General features: G+C 41.0%; 1 protein-coding gene across 1 annotated transcript in view; it reads right to left on the bottom strand.

Annotated features, from left to right (window-relative positions):
- Positions 1-2,870, bottom strand: part of EML3 (EMAP like 3) — a 53,381-nt gene extending 50,511 nt beyond the window's left edge. Inside the window, exon 1 of the mRNA XM_072118475.1 lies at positions 2,572-2,870. Coding sequence (XP_071974576.1) covers positions 2,572-2,593 — 22 coding nt within the window. The 5' untranslated portion in view covers positions 2,594-2,870. The remainder of the gene's footprint in view (positions 1-2,571) is intronic.
- Between the last annotated feature and the right edge of the window lie 10,988 nt (positions 2,871-13,858).

Below are 13,858 nucleotides of genomic sequence, written 5' to 3' on the forward strand. Positions count from 1 at the left end.
TGCCGAACTTTGCCGTGCATAAATGCGCCTAATTAACGAGATGCGCCAGATTTTTGCGCTAAAAGACGCTCAAAACAGTCTAACAGACTATGATTAATGTCCCCCCCAGTGCCTTATGAAAATATCACTCAGCACTTTACACTAACAGGCGCCTTCATGCAATTTTGCATTGATGTGTAAAGTTTTGCAATAAAAAACATGTTCGTTGCTGAAGGTCTGACCCAGAAACAGAGACGCATAATACTTCCTATTAATGAAAGATTAAGTTTTAAGATATCACTGATATGTACATCGACATACAGATTTTGTCACACAATGAAGATGCACCCCAGATAAGTATGAAGTTCATTATCATGTTTTAGAAGTGATAGCTTATGTCTAGGATATTATCTCTTCCCAGTTGGTGTTTGGTGGGAGAGAATACCACAAGTTCGCTGATGATGATTTTCCCGGCAAAGTTGTGCTCTGGTCCTCCTGCACCAATTCACTTGAATAGAGATTTTTTAGAATTCCCTTTGGGGGGTACAGGATCGTCACTGTGCAGGAAATATACTGCAGCAGCTTCCGTTTCTCTGTTTAGTTAATGGGAGGCAAGACCCACTGTAGTTATGAAGTGATGACAAATCCTATCTGAACGCTATCACTTCTCTGTTTACAACTGATCCATTCCATTGTTTTGCTCCATCATCGGAATAGAATAGAAATGATTGTCTTTTGAGGCATCATTTGATGGTTATCAGCAGCACATAGAAGACCCCACAGAATTTAGTGTAAAGGTTTCTGTTATGGTGTTCAGTTATGTCAATACATGTTAAAGGGGTACTCCAGGAAAGATCACTTAGAATATCAGATCAGTGATGGTCAGACAGCCAGCATTGTCACCAATCGTTCTAAAGATTCCTGCCTCTCCTCATTGCTCACCGAGCACAGCGCTATACATTGCACAGTGGCAATGCTTGGTATTATAGCTCAGCCACTGTGAACAGTATTGGTGGTGCCAGGTGTTACATCTCCTCTGGTTTTATGCCCATTGGTCCAAGATGCTCATTCTGTGCGCTTATAGGATTTACCGGACTAAACCTAAAATACGAAGTTCGGTCCAGGAATTCCCACAAGCTCATGGGGTGAGTTTCTCGGACCAATTAATCCCCTATTCTAGGGTTAATGGAAATCTACCTTCAAAGTACCATCAAAATCCATCATGATAAACCAGGGACACTTACCCATAGATCCAGGCACTGTGACTATGGTGATTGTCTCATATTTGTTATCCAAGGCCCCCTTACTTCTAAAATCAACTTTTATAATTCATCTAAAGAGCGTGAAGGGCTCTGGAGGCTCTACCAGAGCCCCTTCATACTGCAGATTTGCTGTCTTCCCCCTCCCTCAGCACTTCCCCCTCCCACTTCTTGATGTAATCTCACCTTGAGTAACAGCCTGTGAAGCTACAGCATGGATGGGATCTGATTAAGCCCACCCACCCAGGAGAACTTCGGGCTCCATAACATAATTTTAAGAGTTGATTTTAAAAGGAAGGAGGCCATGGATAACAAATATATGACAAATACCGATGGTATCAAAATCATCCTGAGTTCTGTTATCAAGGTTCGATCCAGTAAATCCCAAAGGTGGACTGAGAGAGTTTCTTGGACCGAACTGGTGGGCAACAAACTTCTATATCGATATTGATCCCTATAATTGACTATTTTATGTCTTATGTCTAAAGTTGCACCCAGATCAGGGGTAAAAGAATTAACCCTATTGCTTCAATACCTTATGTATATTAATACCTTTGTTTGCTTCCAGTGAAATAAACACACAAAATTAAGCATGTGGGTAACAGCAAGGACTGATTTACTGCAACCTGATACATCTAATGAACACTGATACATTGTAGCAGACTAAGAGGAGACGTGTAGCATTTAAGGGGTTGTTTATATACAGATATACACCGGAAACTAGGGTTAAAGGGGTTTTCCCATCTTATACATGTATGATATGACCACAGGACATGACATAGGTGTTTGATAATAAGTGGTTGACACATTTGGTACCCGCACTGATCTCCTGATTGAGACTCTGGCTGCATCCGGCTACTTCCATGGCTCCCAGAGGAGAATGTAGAAAGCTGTGCATGTGCGTCCACCAATATAGGGATTTTGGGGAGTCCCCATTCAGGATTTAGGCACAAATCCCAGATATAGGACAGGCAAAATGTCAGCTACATAAGCCTGGGGGCACACAGAATCTGTATCTGATGGATCTTCTCATAATCTATAGTTGTCCTATAGATATGCCATAGATTTCTATAATAAGAATACCCAATTCTTTTCACAATTCAATTCACTGACAGCAAACAGAGAGCTTGAAATTGGTGTCAAGAATAAAAGAAAAACTTTTCTTAAAAGTTGAACATCCCAATAATAACATCAATGGAAGTAATGAGAAGCCTCCTGTTTATTGCAGGGACACTACGACTCCCATCCTTCTTGGGGGTTGTAGTTGCACAGCAGGTTGCAGACCCCTATATTCCTTATGATGAGGCAAAAGTCGCCCCATTGCTCCACTCACCTGCAGAGTGCTCCTCCTCCATGCCCGGGCTGCAGACTATCACCCCCTGCAGTCCCGCAGTCTCTGACTGTCTCTCCACTTCGTGCTTCTTCTTCTTCCTCTCCCCCGCACTCTCTCTGTTCCTCCCTCCACAGCAGCAGAGACAGTCTGTGTCAGGCCAGTCAGTGACTGTCCCTCCCTCAGGAAGCGCGTCTCACTTCCCCATAGAAGAGACAGGCACTGATAGCGAGAGAGAAAGAGAGAGGGGCAAACTGACTGCTGGGCAGAAGGAAGAGACAGCAAACATCAAGAGGGCGCCTTTTATTACATAAACAACCGACCTCATTACTAGAAGCTCATTGGATGCAATGGAATAGGCGCTAATCCAGCGCAACCAATCAAGTGTCTGCTTAGATGGCCATAGAAATGAGAGCTGCAATCTGATAGGGAACTCAGGACAGCTTATGTAGAGGAATGGCATAGGGTAACCAATCAAGTCTCTACTTATATGTTCTTGAAAATGAGAGCTGGAATATGATTGGTTGATCAGAGTAAATAAGCTGCCTTGAAAAGGATGGTGCTGGCTCTCATAAGGGAGTTCACTAGGGCAACCAATCAAGTCTCTGCTTTTATGTTTTTGGAAATCTGATTGGTTGATCAGAGTAAAGAAGATGCTTTGAAAAGGATGGAGCTGGGTCTCCTAAGGTAGTTCACCAGGGAAACCAATCAAGTCTCTGCTTACATGGTTTAATAAATAAGAGCTAGATTCTGATTGGTTGCAATGGGCAACTCAGTTGTTTTCTCTCTGCAATTGCCAGAACAGACACTGACCAATGACAACCAATCAAGTCTCTGCTTACAAGTTATTACAGAAATGAGAGCTGAAATCTGATTAGTTGCAATGGGGAACTCCTCTCCTCTACCAAAAAAAGGCACTGACAAAACATCTCCTGAGGAGCAATGGCCCAGGACAACCAATCAAGTCTCTACTTATATGCTCTTCGACATGACAACTGGAATCTGATTGGTTGCTCTGAGCAAATAAGCTTTGTTCTGCCTTCAACAGGATGAATCTGGCACCCATAAGGGAGTTCCTGTGAAGGAGTGGACAAGGGCAACCAATCAAGTCTGTGCTTATATGGTCTTTGAAATGAGAGCTGGAATATGATTGGCTGCAATGGGCTACTGTGCCACATTGCATAATGGCACATTTATCAACATAATGTAGTATCCATGACACCAATGCATTGTGCATGATAGAATCTACAGCACATAGGCATATAAAAGATGTCACCGCCTTGTGGCCACAATTATATAGGGAAATGGATAGCCACCGAAAGTAGACGCTGCCAATTCATGTAATTCAGATAAACAATCTATGAAAACAAATATCCTGTCACAATGGAGGCTGCAGAGGCTCGCTGTGGTCTGACATTTATAAGGCAGTGTTCACAACTGTTTTACAGACGCATTAAAAATGCGCTTAACCATGTAGCACAATTTATCTAATATGCCCTATAATAGTGCATAGGATTTATGGGGTGCTGTTAGTCTTCATTTTTTCTGTCCTGCTCATGTACAGGTTTTTTGATGTTTCATTACCCCTGCACAGTTTATTGGGTTTGTGTCATAATATACACTTGATGTGCGTATAGTTACGTCAAAGACAATACAAAGATAATACAGTGATGTCACAGTACAGAGATAATACACACAGTGATGTCACAGTACAAAGATAATACACACAGTGATGTCACAGTACAAAGATAATACACACAGTGATGTCACAGTACAGGGATAATACACACAGTGATGTCACAGTACAGAGATAATACACACAGTGATGTCATAGTACAGAGATAATACACACAGTGATGTCACAGTACAAAGATAATACACACAGTGATGTCACAGTACAGAGATAATACACACAGTGATGTCACAGTACAGAGATAATACACACAGTGATATCACAGTACAGAGATAATACACACAGTGATGTCACAGTACAGAGATAATACACACAGTGATGTCACAGTACAAAGATAATACACACAGTGATGTCACAGTACAGGGATAATACACACAGTGATGTCACAGTACAGAGATAATACACAGTGATGTCAAAGTACAAAGATAATACACACAGTGATGTCACAGTACAGAGATAATACACACAGTGATGTCACAGTACAGAGATAATACACATAGTGATGTCACAGTACAGGGATAATACACACAGTGATGTCACAGTACAGGGATAATACACCCAGTGATGTCACAGTACAGGGATAATACACACAGTGATGTCACAGTACAGAGATAATACACACAGTGATGTCACAGTACAAAGATAATACACACAGTGATGTCACAGTACAGAGATAATACACACAGTGATGTCACAGTACAGAGATAATACACACAGTGATGTCACAGTACAGAGATAATACACACAGTGATGTCACAGTACAAAGATAATACACACAGTGATGTCACAGTACAGGGATAATACACACAGTGATGTCACAGTACAGAGATAATACACAGTGATGTCAAAGTACAAAGATAATACACACAGTGATGTCACAGTACAGAGATAATACACACAGTGATGTCACAGTACAGGGATAATACACACAGTGATGTCACAGTACAGGGATAATACACACAGTGATGTCACAGTACAGGGATAATACACACAGTGATGTCACATTACAGGGATAATACACAGTGACGTCACAGTACAGAGATAATACACACAGTGATGTCACAGTACAGAGATAATACACACAGTGATGTCACAGTACAAAGATAATACACATAGTGATGTCACAGTACAGGGATAATACACACAGTGATGTCACATTACAGGGATAATACACAGTGATGTCACAGTACAGAGATAATACACACAGTGATGTCACAGTACAGAGATAATACACATAGTGATGTCACAGTACAGGGATAATACACACAGTGATGTCACAGTACAGGGATAATACACATAGTGATGTCACAGTACAGGGATAATACACACAGTGATGTCACAGTACAGGGATAATACACACAGTGATGTCACATTACAGGGATAATACACAGTGATGTCACAGTACAGAGATAATACACACAGTGATGTCACAGTACAGAGATAATACACACAGTGATGTCACAGTACAAAGATAATACACACAGTGATGTCACAGTACAGAGATAATACACACAGTGATGTCACAGTACAGAGATAATACACACAGTGATGTCACAGTACAAAGATAATACACACAGTGATGTCACAGTACAGGGATAATACACACAGTGATGTCACAGTACAGAGATAATACACAGTGATGTCAAAGTACAAAGATAATACACACAGTGATGTCACAGTACAGAGATAATACACACAGTGATGTCACAGTACAGAGATAATACACATAGTGATGTCACAGTACAGGGATAATACACCCAGTGATGTCACAGTACAGGGATAATACACACAGTGATGTCAAACTACAGAAATTATACACACAGTTATGTCACATTACAGAGATAATACACACAGTGATGTCACATTACAGGGATAATACACAGTGATGTCACAGTACAGAGATAATACACACAGTGATGTCACAGTATGACGATAATACACAGTGATGTCACAGTACAGAGATAATACACACAGTGATGTCGCTGTACAGGAATTATACACACAATGATGTCACAGTACAGGGATAATACACACAGTGATGTCACAGTACAGAGATAATACACACAGTGATGTCACAGTACAAAGATAATACACACAGTGATGTCACAGTACAGGGATAATACACAGTGATGTCAAAGTACAAGGATAATACACACAGTGATGTCACAGTACAGAGATAATACACACAGTGATGTCAAACTACAGAAATAATACACACAGTTATGTCACATTACAGAGATAATACACACAGTGATGTCACAGTACAGAGATAATACACAGTGATGTCACAGTACAGAAATAATACACAGTGATGTCACAGTACAAAGATAATACACACAGTGATGTCACAGTACAGAGATAATACACACAGTGATGTCAAACTACAGAAATAATACACAGAGTTATGTCACATTACAGAGATAATACACACAGTGATGTCACATTACAGGGATAATACACAGTGATGTCACAGTACAGAGATAATACACACAGTGATGTCACAGTACAGAGATAATACACACAGTGATGTCACAGTACAAGGATAATACACAGTGATGTCACAGTACAGAGATAATACACACAGTGATGTTGCTGTACAGGAATTATACACACAATGATGTCACAGTACAGAGATAATACACACAATGATGTCACAGTACAGACATAATACACACAGTGATGTTGCTGTACAGAGATAATACACACAGTGATGTCGCTGTACAGGAATTATACACATAATGATGTCACAGTACAGAGAAATTACGGTGATGTTACAGATGTCACATAACAGGGATAATATACACAGTGATGTCACATTAAAATCAACTCATATGGTACAAGTCTGGAAATATACAAACCCTCTTGTAATCCGTAGAGTTCCAGCTGTCAGACACCACCATTCAGCAAGTTATCCCCAGTTACTGAAATACCCCTTTAATGGAGCAGAATAATAGTAATCATAAGGCGAGTGTGAGCACATTTAGATTTCTGTTGGTGTTATATCTAAAACATTTCCATCTAAGTATCGCCAGGAGCCAGTTTTCTTGTAACATGTTTGGGCACCTGTACAATGAGAAGAAGCTCCATAATGATTGATATGATTGAATGATTGATATTACATGGCAATAACATTGTACTAACATTGTACTAAGGAAACAAAAGAAGAGAAAACTCTGCCCATTAGAACTTTCACGATACACACAAAGACAATAAATACAAAGCAGATGCGTAACAAGAACTCAAAAAGACTCAAAGTACAAAAGTCAGGGATGGGCTCTCACAGTGAAGCTGGCAGTAAAGTGATGTCTTGTAATGTAAACAGCAGCCTAATCATAAAGCAGGTAATGTGAGAAGGGACTGACAGATGAGACCCCTACAGGCCCATTCTGGGGGACACACGGGACAGGATTGCCACAGCAGAATCATCTGCTGCTAAGGCCCAGTTCACACCTGCATTTGGACCTCCTGCAGCTTATGCTTCAATCAGTCCATACTCAGCTCATACTCAGCTCATACTTAGACCAAACTCAGAACAGTATTGCAATTAAAAAAATGATCATCATGGACCCCAAAAATTATGTTATTTCCCCTCTTAGTGCTGAATCATCTCACAGCACTTGTAGTTTCCCTATATGTGAGCCCCCACAGGAAATATTTACAGCAAATCTTTATTGCAGGTTATTTCTGTGTATTTATTGACATTTTTAGCATTTTTTCTAGAGACTCATTTAGCACATACTGACAATTACAAAATATCCGTGAGTTCTTCTCACCACTGAATTTACTAGGATAAGTTGTGTTTTCCTGTCACAAGATAGTGTGGTGTACAAACAATGCAGCGTGCTTCCTTCAGACCATTTTGGAAGATCATTTCACAGTGTAATTTACAATATATTACTATATATATATGACTGCGGGTGGGAAAATAGCCTTAAAAAGGTTGTCCCATGAACCAAGTTAGGTCCTATCCACAGGATTAGTTGTACATTAATCTCCTGGAGGGACGAGTGGTCCGACTGAAGTAACTGGGATGACCTTTGGCCTCTCGTTCCTGTGGATAGGACCTAACTTGGTTTTTGGGACAACCCCTTTAAAAGCTTTTCCAGATGCACTGATGCAGGGAAAAGGGGGTCCACTATGGCCACGCTTCTCTCCCTCACTGCTAAAACTCTACTCATAGCATGGCAGCTGCTAGCTGTAATGCAACAAGTGTGAACCTATTTATTTGGGTTAGGGCTATCCTAGAGGGATACATCCTTTGTACCCCATACTATGATCTGGTCTTCTCTACAGGGAACCACCAGGTCGCTACCTCAAAAGTAGCGGCTCACCCAGGAAGGCCAAGAGACTCTGGTGAGCGTCTCTGAAGGGACTGCAATGGACTTAGTCAGTAAACAGGCCGAGGTCAGGGCAGGCAAAAAGCTATGTAGACAAAGGAATAGGAATAAGTGGATTGGTTCAGATATGGAGCAAGGGCCAAAACATGATTTTTTCGACTAACTCCACACTGATCCAGAACTTATTCCCTAATGGTTTTTAGCTTGCGGGAGCAATGACACACCACACATCTACTGCTGCATCCATACACTGGCTTCAAGCAGTACATGCTAGCATCTTCAGGGAGCATGGAAGTATGTAACATCATTGCTCTAGAAAATTAAAGACCAGAGTTGGCCTCAGAAAAGCATGGTTGCTGGAGCAAGATGAGATTTACCGCTGGTCATTGATGTGTTGAATAAAACTGAATCTAAAAGTACTTTATTCATATTAAAAGATACTTGAAATCTCAAACACGATGCATGATGTAAATTATTTCAGTTTTTTAAGGCAGAAATTGCAGTATGTGATCTTGCACAGATTAGTTGAATTGCATAGTGCTATATCTGAGTGTAAATTCATGGTAGTTCACACAACAAACAGTTAGATATATCAAAGGACTAGACCTAGGCAGTTATCCTAAGATAGTGTGATTATACTATGGCCAGCTATGGGATAGTACCCCAGCAGCTTGCAATCTACCGCAGTCTACCATAGTACATTGTTCTCATGCTGCCAGCTGCCTCCACCCCTATACCTCCCTAATGATGACTAATTCCTTTCAGTACCTGTCAGTCGTTCAGGTTGGCACATGCAAAGGAAATGTAGGTGACACATATTTCTTCACTTTGGAGAGGTGTTGTTGAACAAGAAACTTAGTGTTTAACTCAGAGACTAGCACATGTCATAATGTGCAACAAACATAATAAACTGGCCGAGGATTCTTCAGAACCCATTTAATCACGGTTACCATAGTTTCACATATTTTAACAGGCATACAAAGTGACAGAATCATGTAAAAACAAAGGATGGGCTAAATATGTGTGGTAAGAACGGTAAAATATGTCATATACACAAAGCAGCTTTTTGATTATTCACGGCATTGTTGAAAAGAATCTGCACCCATGTGCATGTACCCTCCATGTGCCAACTAAAAAAGTGAGTTTTTTAAATCCCAAAAAGTTTCAAAAAAAGGGGTCTTGTCATAAAAGAGGCACATGTTGGCCATACCATTCTTGATAAATGTTCCCCATATTATTTTTGTTGCAGTGGCCTGTCCTTTCTAAACAAAATCCATGCAGTCTTTACTAGTTGCTTATTTTTTTGTGTGCCTTTTTAGCTTCTGGTGGTGGTTTTTTTCTACCTATAAAGAAATCCAAAAACAAAACAAACAAAAAACCCATACTCAGAACATGCTGTGATTTGCACAACATACCTTGGAGTCAAAAAACACCAAACTAGCTGGGGAAAAAGGGTCACCAGAAAAAAAAGGTTGTTTGTTGGCCACAATTCCATATTGACTTTTTGTTGACAAAAAAAAACAATCAAAAAACAGCATAAGAACACACATTATAGAATTGTTGCTGGATTTTATATGTGATTTGCCACCAACAGGGGGCAGGGTTCAAACTTTTCATAGCAAAGGATGAAATCCACAACAAGAAGCCACAACAGTAACGGACATGTCAATGGTTCTAAATACTTTAAAGGGCTATTCCCATTTCAGCCAATTAATGTTATTGTTTGTATTATAAAAAGTTATACAATTTCCCAATATACTTTCTGCATCAATTCCTCACAGTTTTCTAGATCTCTGCTTGCTGTCCTTCTATAGAAAGCTTCTATATTTACTTCCAGTGGATAGAAATCCGACCATGGTCACACAGGTGCATGGCTCGTTATATCACAAGGCTCTGGTTATTCTCTGTGATATAACGAGCAGTGCACCTGTGTGACCATGGTCGGATTTCTATCCACTGGAAGTAAACATAGAAGCGTTCTATAGAATGACAGCAAGCAGAGATCTAGAAAACTGTGGTGAATTGATACATAAAGTATATTGGAAAATACCAATGTAACCTCACCTTGTAAGATTTATTATAGGCGCAGGGTATAGCGAAAATCAAAGAGGTCAAAATCTCCTAATAATTCTGGTGTGTCTGGTACCAGAACACAAAGCACTAGTATCAGCCCTCATGTTTAATACTGCTGTCCCATGATAGTCTGTCCCATCTTTCAACTATTGTATCAGCTGTAGCTTCCAGCAGGGAGTGGCGAAAAGCAAGTGCTCCCACCCATTATCTCAACACTGTCCTAGCAGCGGTCATCAGCTTCATGAATGAATTAATTATTATTAGAGAGTCTGAGGAAGAAGATCATATTCTGTTAAATATAATTATCAGAAGTCGTCCCTGATATGGTGGTTTCAGAGGAATCCAAATAACCAGTTATTCCTTACAGCAGTAGTGACTCTCCTTAGGCACCACAATTCATTAAAGGGGTTGGCCGCTTTACCTCATGAATAGAATAGAAGATTCATGAATTGAAGATCGAGGGTGCATTCACACGTAGCATTAACGCGTGCATTTTGTAAATGGAATTAATTGGGTAAATCTCCTTTTCTAAACTCTTGTGATGCATTTGATGTGTTGTTCATGGACAGAGATCACATCACCCTCCATCTATAGCCATTTTATGGTTAGGAATGTCTGGCTGATGAGGTAAAAGGTTAGAGACTTCACTTTACATATCAAGAAAATGGAGCAGAACTATTACTAGATGTATATTGGTAAATTACCGAATATCCTGCCCCCCATACTTACACACACATTACAAAAACCATGAGGTAAAGTGGCCAACCCCTTTAAGTAAATGGACTTGGTCCCATAAGATGGACTGCAATGTACTGCAACCACTGTCAACCCCTGCTACGTGTGTATGTGTTACTTCATATAACGACCGTTACATCACTGGGTACGTCAGGACACTGCCCAAGATATCCTTACAATGGACGGCTTAAGAAATTATTTCATCCTAGCCTTACTCACTTTAGTACTATTCAATGCATATTTTATATTTTTTCCTATAAGGAATTGCTGGTTCTTATTTGTCTTTTTTGTCTGTGGGATACCTCAGCTGGTCTCCAAACACTAGCTCAGGGACAAATGAGATATAGCCTGTACATGGTTAATCCTACCCGTTTTACTAATGTTCATTTCCATTATTATATATGCGGCAAATATCTCAAATGTATATTTTTGTAACCCTTAGTTTAGTAATTGCATTAGCATTCTGTCCGTACTAGGAATCAGAAGATTTCTAATAAACTTGTGAGGAAGCAGTGGTGTAGAGGGAGTGCTCGGCAATTTCCGTCAGCTGCATTGGGATGTATGGAGCAGAACGGTTATGACTGGCCATCTGCTCCATAACTCTCTGGGAGCGAGGAGGGGTCCGACTGAGGTATCTGGAACACCATAAGGCTACTCATTCTTGTGAACTGTGGGGGTCTCATCACTGAGACCCCCATTGATCAGCAAGTTTGGCGCTATCCTGTGGATAAGGCCTAATTTAGTTTGTGGGACAACCCCTTTAAGAACACCCAACTTACAGTGGACACCTAGTTACAGACGGACCCATCTGCCCACTGTGACCTCTGGTGAAGCTCTCTTTACTGCTTTACTTTAGTCCCAGGCTGCAATGATTTTCTGTAAGGTGTCATAGGGGCTTATTTACTAAGGGTCGCAGATCACACTTTTGTCAGACTGTTCATGGTTTTCGGGATTTGCACAGCTTTGACAGGAATTTAACAGGGGTTTGCGCTGGGATTGTGTCGCAGCTGCGCTGCCTTTCATGCGACAGAAATCTGGGGGCACGCCGTCGGATGATCAGACTGATTCGAACTGAGCGCAGGATTTAACTTTCAACTTGTGTCGCAAGACAATGCACTTACATGCACCAGGAAGAAGAAGGTGAACTCCGGTGGACCTGAGCGGGGAAGCGACACATGCAGGATATCGGGCGCACAATCTTAGTGAATCGCGGCACAGTCCATTATCGTCAGACAATGCACTTTGGGTGAACTCCGTCAGACAGGTAAGTAAATGTGCCGCATAATTGTGAAAATCCAATTGTGACAGGGACAGGGTCTCGAATTTCAATTATAAAATAAACAGTGCTGACTTAGATACAAATTTAACTTCAGTACAAACCTAAAGAACCTATCTTGCAAGTAACCTGTGGGCTGCCTGTATTTTGACATAGACCATAGTTCAGTGCCCTATCTCTTCTGATCTGTCTCAACCCTGTGTAAATGGTTCTTTTCTAAAAGTTTATAATGGCTTCGCAGGTAGAAGGATGCAGTGAAAGCGACATATTAAAAGAGAAAGTGTCGGACACGGGGTGTGGCGCAGATGGGTGTGAAAAAGGCAAGCTGCTAACAGGGTCATTATGGTATTAGAGAGCTGGCATCTGTTAACAAGATTGTGTCTGTGGTAATCGGGGAGGAGATAGCTGTCAGACAAGTGGCGGATACTTATAATAGGATGACTATGAGATAAAAGGCCTAATAACTGCACGGAGGCACAGCAAAGTCTGAGGCAAATATTACATCTGACTGCTGTATATTTTGCATAAAAGCATTGACTGACACCATTACTCGTCATGAGTGAAGTTATCATTGTTCACGGCACAAAGGACAAAGGAGTTCAGAGAGTTCAAAGAGTCAGTTCTCCTCATGTGTCTCATTCATATGTCATAGGCTAATTCTGAAGCATCTGTGTTTTGTACTGAGCTGTGCCATTTCACCTCAGAGAAATGTATGAATAAATTGGCAACTGGGTATCGTCAGTTTGGCCAAGGTCAGGGTCGGCTCCAGGTTCCATTAGGCCCCTGGGTGACAGAGCCTTAATAGGCCCCTTTGCAATGAACTCACGTGGCGGCATTAAAAATTTGGAAGCTAAAGTAGTCTCCTGTTCCCTAAAATATTTTCTATTATATCATACCAAACAGCCCCCCCATTCTTATTTTATATAAAGCCCCCCTCACCCCCTATGGGTTCCTCATGTACAACCTTATGTGGGCCCCCAGCAGCCCTCGGCACTTGCCCAGGTATGCCCAGTGCTGGCACCAGCCCTGGCCAAGGTAGTGACTAAAAATTTGGTAAAGTTATTCGATTTGTTTGAAAGAGAAATAGGAACAGCACAGTCGGTATTGGACCCTTCACAAACCCTTAGTAACTAAACTAACTAGGGTTGGGTTGACTTTTGCTGGTCCACTAACTCA

This window comes from Engystomops pustulosus, chromosome 7 (genome assembly GCF_040894005.1).
Source record: "Engystomops pustulosus chromosome 7, aEngPut4.maternal, whole genome shotgun sequence".
Lineage (NCBI taxonomy): Eukaryota > Metazoa > Chordata > Amphibia > Anura > Leptodactylidae > Engystomops > Engystomops pustulosus.